This window comes from Lactuca sativa, chromosome 5 (genome assembly GCF_002870075.4).
Source record: "Lactuca sativa cultivar Salinas chromosome 5, Lsat_Salinas_v11, whole genome shotgun sequence".
Classification (NCBI taxonomy): Eukaryota; Viridiplantae; Streptophyta; class Magnoliopsida; order Asterales; family Asteraceae; genus Lactuca; species Lactuca sativa.
In genome coordinates, this window is record NC_056627.2 from 230,054,538 (window position 1) to 230,079,167 (window position 24,630).

At 40.1% G+C, this 24,630-nt stretch overlaps 1 protein-coding gene across 1 annotated transcript; it reads left to right on the forward strand.

Annotated features, from left to right (window-relative positions):
- The first annotated feature begins 418 nt into the window (after nt 1-418).
- LOC111881829 (probable glycosyltransferase At5g20260) lies at nt 419-2,120 on the forward strand. The gene is made up of 2 exons (XM_052764024.1): nt 419-1,176; nt 1,318-2,120. The coding sequence occupies exons 1-2, from the start codon at nt 832-834 to the stop codon at nt 1,984-1,986; spliced, it is 1,014 nt and encodes a 337-aa protein (XP_052619984.1). The 5' UTR covers nt 419-831; the 3' UTR covers nt 1,987-2,120.
- Nucleotides 2,121-24,630: the final 22,510 nt, after the last annotated feature.

The following is a 24,630-nucleotide window of genomic DNA, read 5'->3' on the forward strand; positions in this document are numbered from 1 at the left end:
TAACAATAAGCGACTCAATGACAATTATGAAGTAGTTAAATAGAAGATTATGCCCTAGCTCTATTATATTATTCTATCTGGTCATGATACCATGGTAAAACGTGTTTCAGAAAACTTGAATTTGAATCGACCTAGCTTTCTCAAGTCAATAACTTGAGAAATTAAATATCCTCCTATCTTATCTTCCTACCTATGTGATAAACAGTGACAAGTCTCGCATTTTTATAAAATTATTAATATTTTAGTATACTTGTCATTATTTCAATACGTTAAAAAATAGAAAAATAAATATGAAAATATTTAATTTCTCTAACTACATAAATATATATGAAAAACATCATGTAACAATAAGCGACTCAGTGGCAATTATGAAGCAGTTAAATAGAAGATTATGCCCTAGCTCTATTATATTATTCTATCTGGTCATGATTCTATGGTAAAACGTGAACAAAAAATGTGTTTCAGAAAACTTGAATTTGAACTGACCTAGCTTTCTCAAGTCAATAACTCATCGTGCCTTTTGTTAATAGAAATTAATATTTATTAAAAGATTGGAAGCATAAAAAGAGATGATTATGATCAAATATTTATTAATTCAAAACTATATGAATTCTATTAAAACCTTCTTTAAAACAAAATTTCATTAGGGATGCTAAAAAAGAAGGCAGACAAAATTGTATTTTTTTGAGCTCATATCTATAAACCCTAAGATATATAGTTTCCTTTTTAATCATTTACAGAAGCAAACATAAAAACATAAGTTATTTGGCTTTTAGCCACCTTAATTTCTAAATTTCTAATTTGGATCAATCAAACAGGAGTCATACTGAGATGATGCAGACATTCAAGATATGGACATATAAGGAAGGTGATATTCCCTTGATGCATAATGGTCCGATGAAAAGTATATACAGTGCCGAGGGTCATTTCATCGAGGAAATGGAGAGAAACGGAAACCCTCTCGCGGCTAAGCACCCTGATGAAGCTCATGCTTTTTTTATCCCCATAAGTGTAGCCAAGATTGTTCACTACCTCTTCACACCTGCAGAAGCCTATGGTTTTCTAGAACGGATGCAAACCATATTCGAAGACTACATTGACATCATTTCACAAAGGTACCCGTATTGGAACCGCAGCAATGGAGCTGATCATTTCTTTGTTTCTTGTCATGATTGGGTATGTATATTTCTATTAAGTTAGATAGACTACTAACTAACTAGGTCTTACAACCGATAGCTAGCTAAGTACATATACGTATCTTGTAGTCGATCTATGTGAACTAACTGAATCATATATACTTTTTTTTTCATATCACAGGGGCCAATTGTTTCGCGCAACAACCCTAAACTCTTTGAAAATCTCATAAGAGTGCTTTGCAACGCCAACACTTCCGAAGGTTTCATTCCCATGCGAGATGTTTCCATGACAGAGATTAACGGGCCATACAACAGTATCCCAAATGTGAGTGGTGGCCAATCACCTCATAATCGGTCGATCTTGGCATTTTTTGCTGGTGGAAACCATGGTGTTGTACGAAATAAGTTGTTCCAACACTGGGGAAGCAATGAAGACAATGATATACAGGTTTACACTTACCTTCAAGAAAACCAAAACTACACTGAGTTGCTAAGTGGAAGTAAGTATTGCCTATGCCCAAGCGGTTATGAAGTTGCAAGTGCTAGGATAACTGAAGCAATCTACGTGGGATGCATCCCTGTCATAATAAAGAATCAATATGTTTTACCATATAGTGATGTGTTGGATTGGAGTCAGTTTTCTGTGCAAGTACCCGTAACGAAGATTCCAGATCTCAAAAGAATTTTGGAGGATATACCTTTTTCAAAGTATTTAGAAATGCAAAAAAGGGTATTGGAAGTACAAAAACACTTCACGGTTCACATTCCAGCCGAAAATTTTGATGTTTTTCACATGATTCTTCATTCTGTTTGGCTAAGAAGAATTAACATTCGGTTACTAAAATTTTGATGAAAACCAGCTGATCATAATTGTAATGTTTTAAATGTAGTTCGCAATGGAAGTATTTACTTTTGATGTTAACATCATAAATTAAGTTTGTACTGCAAAAAAGGGCTATTTCCCACAACCACACCTGTCATTTTTGACATATTTCTGATGGAAAAAGTCCATTACCAAGAATGCGTGAGTAGTTTTCTCCGATCCATTTCTGACAGGTTTAATGACAACTTATCGAAAAGTTTCGTAACAGATTTTCGACCTATGTTTTAGTAACAGGTTTACCGATGGATTCTATTACCATTTTATGGTAAACTATAAGCAGTTAAAAATTGTGGAAAATTATTTAAAATTCGGATTTTTTTTATATAATACAAAATTATCCAATGGAAATAACAACAAATAAAGTTTAACAACTTCAACCACAAATACCCAAAAAAAAGTTTTTAACACATTCCACAAACATAAGTCTGAAAATAGTGTCTAATTGTAACAAAATGCGAACTCAATACATTCCCAAAATCATCATTTCATTCACTATGAAACAGATGGTTTACATCAAACAAATTAATACAACTGAAATCCCCACTTCAAATCACACTCAACACTTTTGATTTACAAGTAACTAAGTATCTATATAATAGAAACCCTAAACAATGAAACCCTAATATTGGAATGAGATGAGAGATGAGTGACGAGAGGAAATATATTGTAAGAAAATGAGTTCAACTAGGAAATGAACCACGAAACAACAACAAATACCCAGGGCACTCTGCTGACCCATGGATTGGGTTTGGATCGACAAACCCACGACGTCTAATACCTGTAGAAGAATTACACAACCAACCCCACAAATACCAATAACTCACAAAAACAACCCAACAATAATAATGATACAAAATTATAAGTTTGCAAGATATACACTTTCAACACCCCTTCTCAAACCTATCATTAAGACAAAAGATCAATTTTCAGAAAACATATTTATAAGACCAAGACGACTTGAAAAAAAAGTTATCATGCAACAAAGTTAAGGATTTTTTCAAAATATCTGTATTCTGATAAGAAGACTCAATTTTAACAACTTTTAAAATTCCTTTTTCAATTTTTGTCTCTTATAAGATGAACATCAATTTCGAATGCTTTGTTTTTTCATGAAAAACAAGATTTAAAGCTAACTTGATGTAGATTTATTGTCACAAAACAAATTAACAGGAGTCAAACCTTTATGACAAATATCATTCAAAAAATTTAGTATCCACAAAATCTCATGTAACACCTAGAATCCAGAAGACCAAGAAAGGAAAGGAAAACCTCAAGACAAGAAGGCAACTCATCGAGTCTGGGGGATGAATCGACGAGTAGCAGCGAATTTAGAGCCGCGGGTTAAGTGACCTACTCGACGAGTTGAAGGACCAACTCGGCGAGTTGGTCTGGGTTTAGGAAACCATAAATCTGGGTCTTGGTGCCTTATTTAAACATCTTATTCTCTACCCCTTGGCCTCATTTACAGTCTACATTTCCCCAAACCCTAGACCTCGAAACCCTAGTGTAACCTTGAGCTTGATAGCTTGTTTTTGAGAGTTCAGTGTGTGTTTGGAGCTTGAAGAAGAAGGAGAAGCTTTAGGATTCAAGAAAAGGATTGTAGATCCAGAAGTAACCTCTCATTCTCCTTATTTTTTGGTAATCAAGTTTCTACCTTGACTTTTGGGTCCTTAGATCTCCTTATGTCCCTTTTATGAGGGTTTTGGTCCATGAAGTTTGATGCATGAGACATGGACGTCCCAAGAAAAGATCCTTTCAGATCAGGAATCACTAAGGGTGGTTAAGGCATAAAGGTGCAAACTTAATGCCATAGGAACTCCCATGCAAGTTTAAGGAGTTGTTATGGTCTTTTAAGCCTCAAGAGGGAATACATGAAAGAAAAGGCAAAGACTTTAAGTGAGCAATTGCTATCTAAGGGCTCGATATATATTAGTATGCTTTAGTATGGAATGTTATGGCTTTTAGACAATAATTTATGTCTTAAGGGGTTAGGGTTTGAGCTTAACCATTGTAGGAAAGGTATTAATTGGTAAAGTTGGAAACTTTACCCCTCTAGTAGTGTTTCCAGAGTCTATAAGGAGTTTGGAGTGCAAATATGAAGTGTAGAGGGCTTAATTTGTTAAGATGGCCCAAAATGACTGAGGGACTCGGCGAGTCCAGGGAGGGACTCGACGAGTCAAAGTGAGTTGTCTCGAGCCTGTTATGGTAGAACTCGACGAGTCTGAGGAATGAATTGTTGAGTTGATTCAATAAATCATGACCATGAGTAGCCAGGGAACTCAGCGAGTTAGGGGTTGAATCAATGAGTTGGATCGTGATTTCAGGATTTTGATTTATGGAACTCGATGAGTTAAGTCAACTCGGAGAGTTGACTTTGACCGTTGACTTTGACTTTGACCAAGGTTGACCTAGTTTGAATTTGAGAACATTTTGGGGCTAAGTGTCATTTTGTTACAGATAGCTCGGGGAGCAGAACGAGCAGCAGTTCGGGCGGGGGCCCATATCTCATTAGTAGTAGAGTAGGGGCAGGGCCCAAGATAGGCGGGGCCTTGAGACTTGTAGTTATAGTGTAGTGATTGTCTGTTATGTATTAACATGGTTATATGTTTTGTTGTATGTGTATGGTGGGCAAGGCCCAGAGACAGGCGAGGCCTAAAAGAAAAAGATCTGTATACCGAGTGGGGCCTGATGCCGGGGCGGGGGGGGGGGGGGGGGGGGCTGATGCCGGAGCAAGTCCGATGTAGGGCAAGTCCTGATGCAGCGGGCGGGGGCCCATTATATGTGTGTGTGTATGGTATGTGGTAGATTGGAGAACTCACTAAGCTTCGTGCTTACAGTTTTTAGTTTTGGTTTCAGGTACTTCCGGTAGCGGAAGGAATAAATCGGGATGACTGCATGGCACATACCATTGGTTTTAGTCTGGGATGTTTTACTCTGATAATTTGATACTCTGATTATAATGTTTGGAGATATTGACTATGTTTGATAAATATGGTTTTACTTAATGATTTAAAATGAAAATTTTGGACCGTATTTTTGGGAGGTTACATCTCACAAGTTGCAGAACCCAAAGCATGGTATTCAGACTCAATAGATGACCTGGATAATATGCTTTTTTCTTACTTTTCCAAAAAAAAACTAAAGATCTATCTAGATAAACCAAATATCCAGTGATATTCTAGTTGAGAGACACTTTGCCCAATCAGCATCACAAAACCAGTAAGATCCAAAGAATTTGTTTTAGAAAACAAGACACCTTTTCCAGGACAACTTGCTAACTATCTTAACAACCTAAATGCAACATTAAGGTTAGACGACATGGTTTATGCATATGTTGACTTAAAATTTGGACAACATTACAAATATTAGGTCTTGTCATAGTAAGATAGATTTAACTTCCTTATAAGATTTTGAAATTTAGTAATATTAACAGTGTTATCAGAATTATCATCACAATCACGACTAAACACAAAATTAACTTCAAGAGGTGTGTTAACAGGCTTACATCCCAACATACCAAATTCATGCAAAATTTCCAAACAATACTTCCTCTGGTTTAAGCACACATCATTATTAATAGGTAAAACTTCAATTCCCAAAAAATATTTTAACACTCCTAAATCCTTTATATGAAACTAAGACAAACCTTTTACATTTTCTATTTTATCACTACAATTTCTTGTCAGGATCATCCACATATACTAACAAAATAACAATAGAATTATTTTTAGACCTCACAAACAAAGAATAATCACTAACACTTTGAGTAAAACCAAAACTAGAAAGAGAGGAACATAATTTTTCATTCCATTTTCCAGATGCCTATTTAAGGCCATATAATGACTTAACCAACTTAAAAACCCTAGAATCATTTTTAGAATGGTATCCTTCAGGTAAAGTCATATAAACATCTTCAATCAAATCACCACATAAAAAAGCATTACTAACATCAAGTTGAAAAAGAGACCATGAATGATTTAACAACAATACAAATCATAAGTCTAACCATAACAATTTTTGCCACAAGAGAGAAAGTTTCATCATAATTTATCCCTTCTCTCTGATTATAACCTTTTGTAACATGTATGTCCTTATATCTCTTGATCTCTCCATTGGACATATATTTAATTTCATATATCCAACGACATCCGATGTGTTTTCTATTTTTAGGAAGGTCAACAATATCCCTTGTATGATTTCTATACAAGGCCCCCATTTCATCATTCATGGCTTTCACCCAATTAGGGTCTAAAGAAGCCTCAAGATAAGTATTAGGTTTACAATTTTTATTCATATTAGATACAAAAGACTTGTTTTCATTAGTTAAAACAGAGTAATTCATAGATCTCTCAATTCCATACCTGTGTTTACCTTCTACGACATAATCATTAAATCTAATTGGCAAACGAATATTTCTACCAGAATGTGTGACACCTAAAGAGTGACCATCAGAAGTATTACTAGGTTCTAGACCTTTTCCTCAGTCAAAGTAGATGAACTAGGAGCATCCACACTAACCTGAGGCACATGTGCCTCGTCAATATGGTTGCTAACCCTATTAGTGGGGGTCTCATCTAGGTTGTGAACTGCTCCAACACCTTCAGATTGAGGGGTTGCTCCTAAATCACCTATACTAGAGTTTTCTTAAAGGGACCTAGACAAAAAGGATCATCATAGGAAAATTGATCACTAGGGTCAATAGGATCATGAAACTTATCATTGACAGGTGATTTAAGTTTGAAAGGAAACAAAGATTTGAAAAAACTTACATCCCTAGAAACAAAAACAAAATTTGAATCAAGACTTAAAACTTTGTAACCATTTTGTTTAGAAGAATAACCAAGAAAATAACACTTTTCAACTCTTACATAAAAATTATCAAAAGTATTTAATTTTGTTGCAAAACAAAGTCATCCAAAAACTACAGGTTTATAAAAACTAGGAGAAGACTTATATACAAGTTCAAAAGGTGAAGCTCCATTTAAAACATAAGTAGGAGTTCTATTGATTAGGAAAACAAAAGTCAGAACAACTTTACCCCAGAAACTCAGAGACAACCCATATTGAAACATTAGGGATCTGGCAACATTTAAAATATGTCTATGATTTTTTAACAACCCCATTTTGTTGAGGTGCATGGACACATGAGATCTGATGAATGATAAATTTGACTTCAAAAAAAGACTTCATGTTATGATTTAAAAACTCGGTACCATTATCAAACCTCACCTTTTTTTACCTTAACTTCAAACTGATTGACAAAATATTAAACCAGGCACAAACACATTTACAAACTTCACTTTTAAACTTTAACAAATATACCTAAGTGGCCCTAGTGAAATCATCAACTATAGTCAGAAAAAACCTAAACCTTCTAAAGTGGTCACCCTATAAGGAACCTACACGTCTAGCTGAATAAGTTCACCTAATTTAGAAGTTTTATGTTGACTAGAAGGAAAATATTCCCTTGTTTTATTAGCCTTATGACATATATCACAAGGTGGTAAAATCTCATTAGCAAAATTAAGTTTAGCTTTTAAAGAATTTAAGGCTTGATCAGAAGGATGTCCAAGCCTACTATGCCAAGTAAACTTAGAAATATAACATACAACAGAGTTAGAACAACCAAAAGAATTACCTGAAGGTACACTATCTATACAATAGAGACCTCCAGATTCCCTACCATTCCCCACTATCTCCTTGGATTGTAAAACTTGAATTTTACAACTATGTTTATTAAACACAACTTCACACTTACTATCCTTAGACACTTTATGAATATATAACAAATTAACATTAAATTCAGGAACGACAAAAACATCAAAGAGGGTTAAGGAATTAGAAAGATTTAAGTTTCCAAATTTATTAATTTTAGCAGAAGTTCCATTAGGATGACTAACACAAAGATTAAGTTTGGATACATCCACAGTATCATGGAGTATAGATTCAGAAGCTATCATATGTTTATTAGATCTTGAATCGACAACCCATTTTTGACAATTAAAAGAAGAGCTACAAGCATTAAATAAGCAAGTACCTACCATATTAGCACTGGCAGATGCTTCATCATTGCACTGCTTATCATTAATGAGTTGAAGAAACTTGATGTATTGATCCTTAATAAGTTGATAAAACTCAAATTCTCCAGTTTCAGAAGATCCATAAGACAAGTTGGTAGAATGAACAGAGTAATTTTATTCTGATTATTTTGACCCATTTCACCCTTAGGTTTAAAATCTTTAGGGTAACCAATTAGTTTATAACACTTCTGAATGGAATGACCCTTAAGACTACAGTTTTTACATTGAACAATTTAACCTTTGTTTTTATTACCAGAATTACTAGAAGAAAACCTATTATTGAACATAATATTAAAAGTACTTGGTTGAATTTTTGGGGCAGATTGAGTATTTGAAAACAAACCATTTCTTTAAAGAGACTCTTCATGAGATATTATAGAAAAAACAATTTTAACACCAGGAAGATGATCCATGAGAAGAATGTGACTTTTAACTTGGTTATAAGATTCATCAAGACCACTCAGAAATTGCATAAGTTTCATCAATTTGGAGTGATCATTAAGTTTAGTAGCAGCATCACAAGTACACTCAATAAGACTAGTTAACCCATCAAATTCTTTCCATAAAGCATCAAGTTTATTAAAGAAATCAGAAACATAAATACCATTTTGCTTTAAGGAATTAATTTGTTGATGTATATTAAACACAACAGAACCATCTGCTTTATATAAGTTTCAAAGAGACCTTCCTAAATATCTTGTGCAATTTTAGAGCAGGCATAGCTAGCATATATAGAGTTAGAAATGGAAGAAAAAATCCAAGAACAAACAACAACGTTAGATCTTTCCCATTTAGAAACCTCACTAGACTTAACATATTCTTTCTTAAAAGTACCATCAGCAAACCCTAGTTTGTTTCTGGCTTTAAGAGCCCTAGTCATGGAACTCATCCACAAGTAAAATTTCCATTACTAGTGAGTTTAATTGTGACAATAGTAGCGGTAGCATTATTTGAGGGATAAATGTAGAGAGGATCACGAAGTTAATCGAATAATACTTTCCACTTCCACCAAGTGGATCATTAGGACCAACCATAAGTACAATAGAAAACAAACAACTGTGTTGATTCAACGTACAGATGGTCACCATGATTATTGGGGCCTAGGACAACCAATACTGAGTCAAGAAAACAAATCATGAAGCAAGTTAGCAACATAAAACTATACACAGATAGCAAGTTGAGAAAGTAGATCAAGGAAATCCAAGAACTAAACAGAAAGTAACTGGTGTACTCAAGACACCAGGATCTCCTATAAATATAAATGATAAAAGAGTATAAAGGGAACAAGAAACCATCACAAAGATCCAAAGCCACCTTTGAAGATCGGAGATGACCGCTCACCTCCCATCGGGTTCGTTCCATGTTAGAGTTATTTCAGACTCACTGTTCGTTCCCTAACATATTTAATCAAACCCTAGTATTGGGATTAAGTGAGCATATAGTAATATCAAACTGCTTCACCAGGAAGATGATAACAAACCACAGATCCTTAAGGACCAGCAGGATTTCCACCAGAACTGCAAAAAGTACAACACAACTTGTAGTAACTGGTTTCATAATGAGAAAATCAAATCTAAAAGAAACGGATGGGAAAAATAGATCGGACATGATCGGTGTCAAATCTACAAGATTAAATGCTAGAATAAAAGCGGAATAGAGAAAGATGAACACAAACCAACTAGAAATCTTTAATAGATCGTCGTCGAACACAAAGGGAGCCATGCTGGATCTGATACCATGTAACAAAATATGAACTTAACACATTCCTAACGTCATCATTTCATTCACTATGAAATAGATTCTTTACATCAAACAAATACAATTGAAACCCTCACTGCAAATCACACTCAATACTCTGATTTACAAGAACTAAGTATATGTACAATAGAATCCCTAAACAACGAAACCCTAATATTAAAGTGAGGAGAGACGAGAGGCAAAAGGAAATATCTTGTGAATAAATGATTTCAACTAGGAAGTGAACCATGAAACAAAAATAAATACCTGGGGCACTCTGTTGATGCATGGATCACCCATGGATCGGGTTCGGATCGACACAACCAACCCCACAAATATAAATAACTTACAAAAACAACCCAATAATAATAATGATACGAAATCATAAGTTTTCAAGATATACACTTTCAACACCAATACAACAAACATATAAAACAAGGATGAGTCGGATCGGTTACTATTTCAGAACCTTTATCGATGTTCATTCATTTGTTGTTGAAGCACTTGCGTTGTTACATTTCTTCTTGTTGCTTCTCCCATGGTTTGGGATAGGTATGAATATCTTCTCACATATTCGCCTCCTTTTATACACGAGCCACATGTCTTTTTGCATCTCCATGGTACCTAAAACATATATAATTTGTAACACCCCGAGTTCAAAAGTGCAAGTTCAGGGTTCTTAGTGTAAATAAGGAAGGTCGACTCGGCGATTCGAGTCGCGATTCTGGTCATGTGTTAAGTGACCAACTCGGAGAGTCGGAAGTGGACTCGGCGAGTTGGTGCTGAAGGGAGAAAACCCTAATTCTGGGAGTTGTGCCCTATATAAAGCACATTATAGCCACCCTCAGCCTCTTTACTGCCCATTTGATTCCAAAAACCCTAATTAGTGTGTGTGAGCCTCCATTGTTAAAGTTTGAGCTTGGAAGAAGGATTTAAGAGGAGAAAGTTAGAAGATCAAGAGGCTAGCATCGGGAGATCACTGTAGATCCGGAATCTACTCCTTCTTGGGCACATTTCTAAGGTAACAACTCGTTACCTTGAGTTTTCTCCTTCTAGATCCATTCTTGGTTGTTGTTTTGGGAATTTTAGCTTGATTGGAATCCATTTTGGGTTTAGAGGTTAGATCTGAAGTTGCAACTTTAGATCTAGGTTAATAGTGAGCCATGGAAGCTTAAAGCATCAGCCACGGGGCTTGATTTAGAGTATCTTTGTCCCAAAACCTCCTTGTAGCTTGTTTGGAGCTTGTTGAGCCTTGCATGCACGTAAAGTTGGAAACTTTACATGTGAATCTGGACCTAGGAGTCCAGATGTATGTATTGGAAGCAATGAAATGGCCTGAAATCGTCTGAATGAAGATGTTACGTTTGGACTCGGCGAGTTGGAAGAACAACTCGGCGAGTCTGTTGAAGATGGCCTTGGACTCGGCGAGTCTGTTCTTGGACTCGGCGAGTCTGGTCGTGGAACCCTAACCTTTTTTGGTTAAGCTGTGAATCGGTGAGTCGAGGGATGACTAAGTGAGTTGAGCAGGAAAGGACTCAGAGCTTGTTGGACTCGACGAGTCTTGGGGCGACTCGGCGAGTTGAGTCGTGGCTTGGGAGTTTCTAAGCATAGGAACTCAACGAGTTAACAGGTTGACTCGGCGAGTAGGGTCAACCAGGAAGGTTGACTTTGATTGAGGACTTTGACTTGGACCAAGGGTTGACCAGTTTGACTTCCAAGGGTATTTTGGTAATTATTGATGTTTATTAGTTTTGGTTATTTGGTAATGATCAGTGGTGGATTTCGTGCTGGTGGTCAGAGCAGCGTGGTCTTATTTCTTCAAGTCGGCAGTTGCAGGTGAGTTATCCTCACTATACTGACAGGGTCTACGACACCAAGGTCGGCCCTTTATCGGATGGAAGTCTGGGTATTGTTTGTTATGTTATTGCTTCGCAATGTTTGCATCCTGGTAGTTAGGATGATATATGTTAGAGACCTGGTTAAGGTCGGTATCCTAGTATATAGGATGATGCTATGTTAGAGACCTGGTTAAGGTTGGTATCCTGGTATGTAGGATGATGCTATGCTAGTGACCGGTTAGGTCGGTATCCTGGTTAGGATATTGCTATGTTATGTGATATGCTGGATCGGTTTGATTAGTTGTGAGATGTTATATGATTATATGTTTATGTGCACATGGTTGTTGGACTGGGGTTGGGTTGAGGCGGGTCCTGCTTTGTGCTGTAGGCCAACATACCCAGGGCAGACCGGTTAGACCGAAGGCCCGACGAGCGGTCCGGATAGGCTGAAGGCCCCAAGAGGACAAACCAGACGTGCCGAGGCTCGGAGAGTGGACCAGACAGACTGAAGGCCCGGTGCGGGCGGACCAGTCATATTGTAGACTCAGAGAGTGGACCAGGTGGACTGAAGGCCTGGAGCGGGCGGGCCAGTCATACTGTAGACTCGGAGAGAGAGTGGACCGGGTGGACTGAAGGCCTGGTGCAGGCGGACCAGTCACACTGTAGACTCGATATGCATGGCTGTTCTGTTCATGATATAATATGATATGTGTGTGGTATTGTGGTTGGTATTTTGGGGGTAACTCACTAAGCTTTCGGGCTTACAGTTTCAGTGTATTGTTTCAGGTACTTTAGGAGACCGTGGCAAAGCAAAGGCGTGATCGTAACGCTCCTCAGGTTTATGTTGATGTCCTGGGATACTCTGATAATAAATGAGTTGGAAACCTTTTTGTAATAACTTAAAGTTTAAATTGGTTGAAATTTTTTGGATGTTACAAGTTGGTATCAGAGCCTTGGTTTGAGTGAATTGGAGGAACCTTCGTGTGAATCCAGTCTCAAATCAAGGAGGAATTTTCAAAATGGTTTTCAAAAGGTTTTTCGAAATAAGTAAAGGAGAACATAGAGGGTACGATCAGCCGAGCCAATAAGTTGACCCCAAAATACCATACAAGTTGTTTGATTATGTGATATGTTAGAACCGCATGCTAATACTAGGCTAGGGATCTTCAGGAATTGCATGATAGAATTGCCTGATTATATGATGCCATGCTAGCCTAGGTTTTCCTTTGTATGAAATTGACATTATTACTGTAGTTATTTAGTGTATGCATCATGGTTATACATAATTAAGATCTTATAGCCTGAGAATGTTTGATATGGCCTTATGTTCTATTCTTGTATGATTGGGAGCTTAGGATAGGATTGGATATTCAAAAGTCTATAGGATCCAGCGTTATGTATGACTAGCATACACTAGTGCTGCAGGGTTGGTGGAAGTTTCATGGATGGGATGGTTGCGTGAGACCGGTAGGTCGGTTATGGGATAGTGGTTCTCCTCTAAGAGTGGGGATCGAGTATTTGTTATGTATATGCGATTTTTAGGGTGTTGTGGTGATACTTCATACAAATATGGGTAGGTGTGGAAGGTATTATGGGCCCGTACTACTGAAAGCACAGGACCCATACGCGTATCAAGGAAGTTACAACCCCTAGGGTTTTGTTGGAAGCTAGTTCTCGGGATTATTATGAGGAATGCCTAATATTCTTGTGGTGTATTTTTAGTATGGCGATTACGAGACGTCTCGGGGGCAGGATCCGGTTCGGGATCGGGATCAGGAGAGGGTGGTTAGGATGGAGCAGTACTACCTGAGGTCATTGGTCAGATGAGTAAGGATGAGTTGGATGCTAGGATTCGTGAGATCCTGCAGGATGAGGTTACTGCTATGTTCCAGGCCGAGTTGTCGGAGATGTTTCGGTCAATCAAGACCGCCATGGTTGAGTACTTTGATGAGCGCTATGCAGCTCTTGCGGAGGCGGCTGTCGTGGCAGCTACAGCGGCTGTATCAGCGGCATGGGGAGGAACCGGTCGAGGTTTTCAGTATCGGGACTTTGATAATACGATGCCCCTACTTTCGATGGAGTTCAGGATCCGATCGTTGCTATGAGATGGTTTTCAGACGTGGAGGACTATTTCTTCAAGTGTTCATGCCCTGCGGATCAGAGGGTGAGGTGTGCTCTGAACCTTTTGAGGCTCGGGGCGAAGGACTGGTGGAGGTTGACCACGGGATCTTATTCAGACGCGCAGCGGGATGCGATTTCTTGGGATCAGTTCCGGGAGATGTTCAGTACCCGTTATGTTCCACGGGTTGAGAGGGAGAGGTTGGCTCAGGAGTTCTTGGAACTGAGGCAGGATTCAGAGTCGGTGACGGAGATCACCAGGATGTTCACTGAGAGAGCGATTTTTCGCCCTGAGTTTGCTTCGGAGCAGGCTCAAATGTCCCGATATATGAGTATGCTCAAGAGGGATATCAGGCAGTTTGTGTCTACGCAGAGGTGCGAGACCTTGCTGGAGTTGCAGGAGGCCGCTCGGCGATGTGAGTTGGAGATTGAGTTGCAGTTGAGAGAGCAGAGGCAGGCCCCGGTGCAGTCGTAGCCGACGCCGAAACGGTCCAAAACCGTTGATTCCAGGTTGGGAAATCAGAGAAGCCGCACTTGCGAGAAGTGCGGGAAGGGTCATACCGGAGTTTGTAGGTCTGGTGGTGCGTGCCGCAAGTGTGGGAGAGAGGGGAATTATGCGAGGGATTGTCGGCAGTCAGCCCCGGTTCAGGATTTGAGGATTTGTTATCATTGCCATCAGGTTGGCCACTTGAGGGCCAACTGTCCACAACTTGTTGCTAGACCAGTGCAGGCTTCAGCACCGACACCTTTGAGGATTACGGGTGGAGATCAGGGTGGAGCGGAGCCTCAGAGGACTCAGGGTTGTGCTTTTCAGCTCACAGCAGGGGAGGTCAGGGCAGAGCCGGATGAATTTGCGGGTATGTTTTCGTTTCATTGTTGTCTGGTTATCTGTTTATTTATGTGGTGTTGTATTTTATTCGTCGTTTTGCATGTTTCATGGTTTGGTTGGGAGTGTTAGTAACTAGGAGATGTAGGCGGTTAGCATCCAAGGGATTGATGGTCAAAATTTGGTTGTATGGTCTTGTTGTTGGTTATAGCAATTGCGATTTGAGAAGTGTTCAGCGGAGAGTCAAACTCCCTTAGAGTTCGTGATGTGCGATGCCGAGAAGTGATTTTGTGGAGGATTGCTCGCTTCAGAGGAAATCAGTTCATGGATAAGAGGAGTATGTTGAGTAGGGATGATTGATTTATGCCGGTTGAGTCACCGGTGGTTGGTAGTCAGTGCTCTAAGTGGGGAGAATTGGAAAATTCTCTGGAGGATCGACAAGCATTAGAGGTTGATTAGCTGTTTAGGATTCAGCAGTGTTCAGTCAGCCAAGAGTGTGGGCTGGTATGAGTAAGTGACATGCAAATGGGGGGGGGGGGTATAGGCCAAGGTTTTCGTAAAAGGTAATTGGTTGTTGTGAGGCCTAGGATTAGGCCGGGATCTAAGTAGATGGACTGAAGTTAGATTTCGGAACCCCTAGAGGGCTAGAACAATATGTACGGGAGAGAATCCCAAGAAGGATAGTTCGGGACGATGTAGGATAGTTTGAGCGGTTCGGGGAGACTGAAGGTTGGTGGGCGTGCCAGTCAGGCCGAAGGCTCGGAGAACGGTCCAGAAAGGCTGAAGGCCCTGGAGGGCGGTCCAGACATGCTGAAGGTTCTGAGAGTGGTCCAGATTGGCTGAAGGCCTGGAAAGGCGGTCTAGTCATGCTGAAGACTTTGTATGTGTTGATAGATCTATATGAGGAGGTGACTTGAGTATGTTGTGATGCAATAACAACCAGTTGGTCTGGCCACGAGTATTTATTATGTTAGTAAAAGGTGGTGTATGGACTTCGATAGTCCTTGTGATCATATTCAGAGTATATGCGATGCATGGAATAGCGGTTACTCTACAAGGGATAGTGTAAAGTGGGGTGTGAGCACCGTGGCACTTGTTGTTATGGCAAGGTGTTCAAGTAGACTTCCTTGGATAAGGAAAGGGAACGATATGTAACTCCGGGAGGGAGTGTTGGTTCACGGAAGTGAATGCAGTAGTGAGAATGGATGATTGAGAGTATTTCAATTATGGTTGTTGATCACTGTGATTGTGCCAGTGGTATGGAAGCGCATCCGGATTGGGTGTCTGTTGAGGTTGCGGAAGAATTTTCGGTGGTGTTGAACCAGAGGAGTCCGAAAGGGATGCAAGGATGGAGCCTTGGATTTTCAGTATGGTTGTGATCAGGAGGTTATGTATGTAGCGGTAATTCATCCTGGGGATGTCTGGAGGTATCGTCAGTAAGTCGGGTTTTCCAACCCGAGGGTGTTGGATCAGGTGCAATATGAGTATGGAAGTGTAGATGAGACCTCATGTTAGCTGCTCAAGAGCTGTAGGATGTATTGTCTTGACATCACAGGAAGGAAAGAGTTGGATCAGACAAGAAGCGGGATGAGTCCCAACGGAGATTTCGAGAGAGGTAATGCCAGTTGAGGAAAGGGATAGCAGTTTGGTACCGGGTCAGGACCCGGTGGTACATGGTGATATCCAACTCTGTAAGGGGAAAGTGTGTGGGTAAGTTGGAATGATGGAAGTATCATCGGATGATACTTAGTTGTTGTGGACATCATTAAAGAGAGAAACCAGTGGCTGGTTTGAAGCAGTTGTCGTGACTCTGTGGGTGGGGGGAGAGTTGGACTTCATAGGGTTTGATAGCAGCATGGAGGAACCTGAGTCGGTTGAGACCGAGAGCTGTATTGTGGGAGTATCATATGGGGTGTGTTGCTGTAGGCTTTGAGGACGAAGCCTAATTTAAGTGGGGGAGAATTGTAACACCCCGAGTTCAGAAGTGCAAGTTCAGGGTTCTTAGTGTAAATAAGGAAGGTCGACTCGGCGAGTCGATGGATAGACCCGGTGAGTCGAGTCGCGATTCTGGTCATGTGCTAAGTGACCAACTCGGAGAGTCGGAAGTGGACTCGGCGAGTTGGTGCTGAAGGGAGAAAACCCTAATTCCGAGAGTTGTGCCCTATATAAAGCACATTATAGCCACCCTCAACCTCTTTACTGCCTATTTGAGTTCCAAAAACCCTAATTAGTGTGTATGAGCCTCCATTGTTAAAGTTTGAGCTTGGAAGAAGGATTTAAGAGGAGAAAGTTAGAAGATCAAGAGGCTAGCATCGGGAGATCACTGTAGATCCGGAATCTACTCCTTCTTGGGCACATTTCTGAGGTAACAACTCGTTACCTTGAGTTTTCTCCTTCTAGATCCATTCTTGGTTGTTGTTTTGGGAATTTTAGCTTGATTGGAATCCATTTCGGGTTTAGAGGTTATATCTGAAGTTGCAACTTTAGATCTAGGTTAATAGTGAGCCATGGAAGCTTGAAGCATCAGCCATGGGGCTTGATTTAGAGTATCTTTGTCCCAAAACCTCCTTGTAGCTTGTTTGGAGCTTGTTGAGCCTTGCATGCACGTAAAGTTGGAAATTTTACGTGTGAATCTGGCCCTAGGAGTCCAGATGTATGTATTGGAAGCAATGAAATGGCCTGAAATCGTCTGAATGAAGATGTCATGTTTAGACTCGACGAGTTGGAAGAATAACTCGACGAGTCTGTTGAAGATTGCCTTGGACTCCGCGAGTCTGGTCGTGGAACCCTAACCTTTTTTGGTTAAGCTGTGAATCGGTGAGTCGAGGGATGACTAAGTGAGTTGAGTAGGAAAGGACTCAGAGCTTGTTGGACTCGACGAGTCTTGGGGCGACTCGGCGAGTTGAGTCGTGGCTTGGGAGTTTCTGAGCATAGGAACTCGATGAGTCAATGGGTTGACTCAGCGAGTAAGGTCAACCAGGAAGGTTGACTTTGATTGAGGACTTTGACTTGGACCAAGGGTTGACCAGTTTGACTTCCAAGGGTATTTTAGTAATTATTGGTGTTTATTAGTTTTGGTTATTTGGTAATGATCAGTGGCGGAGTTCGTGCTGGTGGTCGGAGCAGTGTGGTCTTATTTCTTCAGGTGAGTTATCCTCACTATACTGACGGGGTCTACGGCACCAAGGTCGGCCCTTTATCGGATGGAAGTCCGGGTATTGTTTGTTATGTTATTGCTTTGCAATATTTGCATCCTGGTAGTTAGGATGATATATGTTAGAGACCTGGTTAAGTTCGGTATCCTAGTATATAGGATGATGCTATGTTAGAGACCTGGTTAAGTTCGGTATCCTGGTATGTAGGATAATGCTATGCTAGTGACCGGTTAGGTCGGTATCCTGGTTAGGATATTGCTATGTTATGTGATATGCTGGATCGGTTTGATTAGTTGTGAGATGTTATATGATTATATGTTTATGTGCACATGGTTGTTGGACTGAGGTTGGGTTGAGGCGGGTCCTGCTTTGTGCTGTAGGCCAACATACCCAGGGCGGACCGGTTAGACCGAAGGCCCGACGAGCGGTCCGGATAGGCTGAAGGCCCCAAGAGGGCGGACCAGACGTGCTGAGGCTCGGAGAGTGGACCAGACAGACTGAAGGCCCAGTGCGGGCGGACCAGTCATACTGTAGACTCAGAGAGTGGACCAGGTGGACTGAAGGCCCAGAGCGGGCGGACCAGTCATACTGTAGACTCGGAGAGAGAGTGGACCGGGTGGACTGAAGGCCTGGTGCAGGCGGACCAGTCACACTGTAGACTCGATATGCATGGTTGTTCTATTCATGATATGATATGATATGTGTGGTATTGTGGTTGGTATTTTGTGTTGGAATAGTGTCTAAGGCTGCAACTATATTGGACAAGTATTTGACCCGATTATGCATGGTTCTTTTGGGTTGCCTTCACCATAGCAACTTGACAGGATGATTTATTATGAGAGAATAAATATTATTAATATATTATAAGTATAATATAAGGAATAATAATAATAATATTGTTTGATTGATATAAGTCATAAAATAATTGGGAATTAATTTGGTGACTTAAAGAGATTAATTAAACAAAGGGGTATAAACTGTCAATTGTTTGATAGTTACACTTTGGGCTGTAAATTCTTCTTGGATAGAGGTTGGACGATTTCTAGGCTAGGATAAGCCTCAAATTCGTCCAAAGGCATTATCTTGGAAGGGATTTGGATTGCTTTGAGTAATAGTTATCCAGCCAAGGTTTTTGAGTGAAACTCAAAGAGCCTTACAAGTATAAATAGACCCCTTAGGCAAGGGAATTCGGGACCTCTTCTAAAGTAAAGGAACCCTGGCCGAATCTTCCCTCTCCTCTCTCTCAAATCATCCTCTTTGCTAGTTGGTGTTTATAAGCCATTAGAGGAGTGACAATTGTGACTCTAGAGCTCCAAGACAACAAGATCAAACAAGAGGTTCAAAGGTAAACTTCCAGATCTGATTTTGTATTGTTCTTATACCTAATTAGTTATTAGAAGTCTTGGATTCAAAGCATGTTTAATTAGAGAAACCTAGATCCAAGCATTAGGGTTTGCATGTGCACATAGGAATGTTCATATGGTCAAAACCCATCAGTGGTATCAGAGCCTAGTCTGGTTTCTATTAAATTGTTGCTTGATTGCTTGTTTCTTGCTTGCAAATTTCGAATTTTGAGTTTCTGAGTAATGGACTCGGCGAGTTGGCCTGACTCGGCGAGTTCCATGGTGCACTCGGCGAGTCCGAGCACCAGGAAAGGATAAAAACGGGATTTTTTGGTATTTATCTTATGGAAACTTACCTTAATCATATTAGATCAACCCTAATCCGATTTTTTGATATATATGAATATAATCTTGATCTAATTAAAGATGTTTATCAATTAATAAAATATTTAATCTCCTTATGTGATAATTAATTAATTATTTTGATTAAAATTGGTAATTATCTTACAAGAAATCTTAAATAAATCAAATATGGATAATTATGGAATTAATTGTTAATTAAAATTATTAGTTATTTGATCCTCCATGTTTTAAATGTTTAAAACTTGTCCTCAAGTTTTGAAATTTATGTTTTGGGATTAAAAGTTTAATTTAGACAATTTAAATTTCAAACCCTAGAATTTTACAAGTTTAAAATACAACCCTATACTAATATAATATTACAAGATTAATATATATATATATATATATATATATATGTGTGTGTGTGTGTGTGTGGGTGTGTGTGTGTGTATAACTAAAATGCTAGTCTTACCGTTAGTAGGCCTCATTCACGAAGCCGATCTATAAGGTGGGTATAAGGTTGCGGCCTATAAAATGACGCTTAATGGGTGAACACTCTCACCCACCGCTTGCTTGATCGGTGGAGGGTCGTTAGCCGAACGGGTAGGATAGGGCAACCTCCTCCTCTCATTAAAAGTATAATAAGAAATATAAAGTAACTACATGTTTTTTTAAAATTTCCCAATCTTAGTTACTTTAGGAAAAGTGAATTGATGCAATCCCATGAAATTACACTTTGCATCCTTGTTAAGAAGTTAGTGGAGCGTGTGTGGTTTACCGGCACACTAATTGGTTCTAAGCAAAGGTGGCAAAGGGTGATTCATTGTTTATCATAGTTTGATGGAGCGTGTGTGGTTTACCGGCACATCGAATAGGTGATCGTTACAATGAAGGCACCATGTGAATTTGCATGGTAATTCACACCCGCTTTATGATCCTCCGTATCCCAGTCACAAACAAGAGGGGTATATCGAGATTTAAACATGCCATTGAAAAGTTTCAATGAATCTCATCCAAACCTAGGAATTCTCAATGCATTTAGTCTTAAACTTAGGTTTTATGGTGGAGAATTAGTGAATCGTCATTCACTTACCTTCAAAATGTTTGCATGTTAGATTACGGTATCCCTTTTCTAATGTGTAAAAATTGTTGTTGGATCCTAGCCCTAATTTTCTTATTGGGTGATAATTAGGGATTCAAATTCAAATCTATCTTTGTCCTTTCTATTTGTAGATGTCGAACGCTAACAACACTGCTGCTAGTTCATTCACTTTGATGAGCCTTTGTCAAAAGGTCACCTTCGATGGAACGAACTTTAGTGAATGGATAAGATACATTCACACGATTGCTCGCTATGAGGATAAGGAGTATGTCCTCGATGAGAAGCTCGAGAAAATCAACCCTGAAATCGCTACTCCGGCTGAAATGACCGCTTTTGAAACTCACGAGCGTGATGCAACGAAGGTACATTGCATCATGATAGCCACTATGAACTCCGAATTCCAAAAGTCCTATGAGGACATGTACCCGTATGAAATGCACCAAGACTTGTTGGAGAGATACCACCAAAACGCGAGACAAGAGCGTTATGAGATTTTTACTAACATGATTTCCGCTAAGATGGGTCATGGAGAGTCTCTTACCATGCACCTGTAAAAGATGCAAAGGTATGTCGACCGTCTTCGCAAGTTGAATGTTGACTTTGGGGAAGACTTGGCGATCGACATGGTGCTTCACTCTTTGCCTCCAAGCTACAATCAATTTAGGATGACCTACCACATGAACAAAGAGGAGGTCACCCTAAGCAAACTCCAAGGTCTCTTGAGGGTCGCTGAGAGCAACTTCAAGGACAAGTCTGTTGCACCAACTCCCACTCCACCCGCTGCTCCTGTCTTGGCTATTGAACAAGGAAAGGGAAAGAAGAGGAAGGCTTCGTCTAAGAATTATCGCAAGGTTAAAGCCCGAGATGATGCCTCTTCTAGTGGGACCAAAGTTGATCCTGCTAAGCCCTGCTCTAACCCAAAGGAGGCAGAGTGCCACCACTGCCACAAGATAGGACATTGGAAGAGAAGCTGCCCAGAGTACCTGCAAGCCATCAAGGAAGGAAAGATCAAGCCGTCTTTCACAGGTATATACACAATTAAATCTAACGATTCAACTCATGCTATTTCTTGGGTTCTTGATACCGGTTGTGGTTACCACATTTGTTCTAATGTGCAGGGACTAAGAAGAAATAGGGATGTGGAGGCTGGAAGAATAAATATAATCATGGGGAACAGAAGATCGTCGCCTGTGACCAAGATTGGAGTGTATTCTTTAATGCTTAGAAATGGTTTAAGTTTAGATTTGAACAATTGTTGTTATTCGCCAGAAATGGCTAGAAATATCATTTCATTTCATGGTTTGTTTAGACAAGGTTTTAGATTTTCTTTTAATAATGAGAATGGTTCTATTTTGGCTTATCTAAATGGTGTCTTTTATTTTGAAGCTATACCATGTAATAGAATTTATGAAACTGTTATGATTGTTGATAACTTAGGAAATGATGTTTTGAACATAGATTCTTCCAATAGTATGGATAAAGCATCCTTGTGGCATTGTCGCCTTGGACATGTCAACAAGAAACACATAGCCCAACTCCAAAAGGATGGAGTGTTGGAGTCATTCGACCTTAGGGAAGATGACACATGTGAGTCTTGTTTACTTGGAAAGATGACTAAGTCACCCTTCGCTGGTTCTTGCGAAAGGGGTGAGGGTCTATTGGAACTAATACATACCGATGTATGTGGACTGTTTAGATCAACCACGAAGGATGGGAACCGCTTCTACGTGACTTTTACCGATGACTATAGTAGATATGGGTATATCTAATTAATCAAGCAGAAGTCAGAAACTTTTGAAAAGTTCAAAGAGTTCAAGAATGAAGTGGAGAATCAATTGGACAGGAAAATCAAGATGCTTCGATCCGATCGAGGAGGAGAGTACCTAAGTCTTGAATTCCACGATTATCTCAAGGAGTGTGGAATAGTTTCACAATTGACGCCACCTAGGACACCACAATTGAATGGTGTGGCAGAAAGGCGTAATCGAACCTTGTTGGACATGGTTCGCTCTATGATGAGTTGTGCTTCACTATCAATCTCTTTTTGGGGGTATGCCTTAGAGACTGCCACCCATATCCTTAACCGAGTCCCTACTAAGAAGGTTGCCAAAACACCTCACGAGATGTGGACAGGGAAAGCTCCCTCGTTGGCACATATCAAGGTTTGGGGTTGTGAAGCTTTCGTAAGACGAGATACTCACGACAAGCTCGAACCTCGAAGTGAGCGATGTATTTTCATCGGCTACCCGCAGAAATCCTTTGGATATCTCTTCTATAGACCAAAGGACAATGTAGTCTTCGTTGCGAGGAGAGGAGTTTTCCGAGAGCGAGAACTCATAAGCCAAGGAGACAGTGGGAGGCAAATCAAGCTTGAAGAGATTCAAGAGTCGATAGATGAAGGAACCTCTACCGCTGGCACTCAACCCGTGGAGGAAACTCCGGTTGAACCGATTGACATATCATTACCTCTTAGACGTTCTGAAAGAGTTAGGTTTCAACCCCAGTTGTATGGTTTTCATATTACTACCGAAGGGGACACGTATATTAGTGATAGTACACTAATAAACCTTGATGTACCTAATAGCTTTAAGGAAGCCATTGCAGGCCCGGAGTCTGCGAAATGGAAAGAGGCAACGGATAGCGAGATCCAATCCATGTATGATAACCAAGTTTGGAATTTGGTTGATAATGTACCCGGACGCAAGACCGTTGGGTACAAATGGATCTTCAAGAAGAAGACCAAAGTGGATGGAAAAGTACACACGTATAAGGCGCGATTGGTTGCGAAGGGCTTTACTCAAACTCCTGGAGTTGACTATGATGAGACCTTCTCACCAGTTGCGAAGATAAAGTCTATTAGAGTGATGCTAGCTATTGCCGCATTTCATGATTATGAGATTTGGCAAATGGATGTCAAGACCGCTTTCCTTAACGGAAAGTTGGCTGAGGATGTTTACATGGCTCAGCCAGAGGGGTTTGTGGATCCGAAGCATCCGAATAGAGTGTGTAAGCTTGAGAAGTCCATTTATGGACTAAAACAAGCGTCTCGCAGATGGAATCTTTGCTTCGATGAGAAAGTCAAAGAGTTTGGATTTGTACGAAGCGAAGATGAATCATGTGTATATGTCAAAGCCAGTGGGAGTATAGTTAGCTTTCTCGTTCTATATGTCGATGACATATTACTCATAGGAAATGACATCCCGACTCTGCAGGAGGTTAAGTCCTGGCTCGGGAAGTGCTTCGCTATGAAGGACCTCGGAGAGGCTTCCTATATTTTGGGAATAAGGATAGTAAGAGAGAGAAGTAAGAGACTAATAGGACTTAGTCAGAACACTTACTTAGAGAAAGTACTAAAACGTTTTAGTATGGAGAACTCGAAGAAGGGAGAATTACCGATACAAAGTAATGCCAAGTTGAGTAAGACTCAAAGTCCGAGTACTGAAGCTGAAATAGCAGAAATGAGCCGAGTACCATACGCTTCCGCAGTTGGCTCAATCATGTACGCTATGACTTGTACTCGCCCTAATGTAGCTTTTTCTTTGAGCATGGTTAGCAGATATCAAGGGAATCCTGGCAGAGCTCATTGGATTGCGGTGAAGAATATCCTTAAGTACCTTCGTAGGACGAGGGAAATGGTTTTTAGTCCTCGGAGGGAGTGATGACTTGAAGGTGCGAGGGTATAGTGACGCCAGCTTTCAGACCGACAGGGACAACTACCGTTCGCAGTCGGGCTGGGTCTTTACCCTGAACGGAGGAGCAGTGACTTGGAAAAGTTCCAAGAAGGAAACCGTAGCTGATTCAACGTGCGAATCAGAGTACATTGCAGCGAGCGAAGCGTCAAAAGAGGCAATATGGTTGAAGAACTTCATTGGTGATCTTGGAGTTGTACCTGCCATAAAGGAGCCCATGGAGATTTTCTGTGATAATGAAGGAGCGGTTGCCTTGACCAAGGAACCGAGAGATCATGGTAGATCTCGACATATCGACAGAAAATATCATTTTATTAGACATCGTGTAGAAGAAGGACAACTCGTAGTGAAGAGGATATCATCAGAAGATAACCCAGCAGA

What these genes read in the sequence shown, in the direction of transcription:
- LOC111881829 (XM_052764024.1), top strand. Translation starts at nt 832, where the DNA reads ATGATGCAGACATTCAAGATATGGACATATAAGGAAGGTGATATTCCC. An exon ending in TTGTTTCTTGTCATGATTGG is followed by an intron (nt 1,177 to 1,317) that starts GTATGTATATTT and finishes TTCATATCACAG; the next exon opens with GGGCCAATTGTTTCGCGCAA.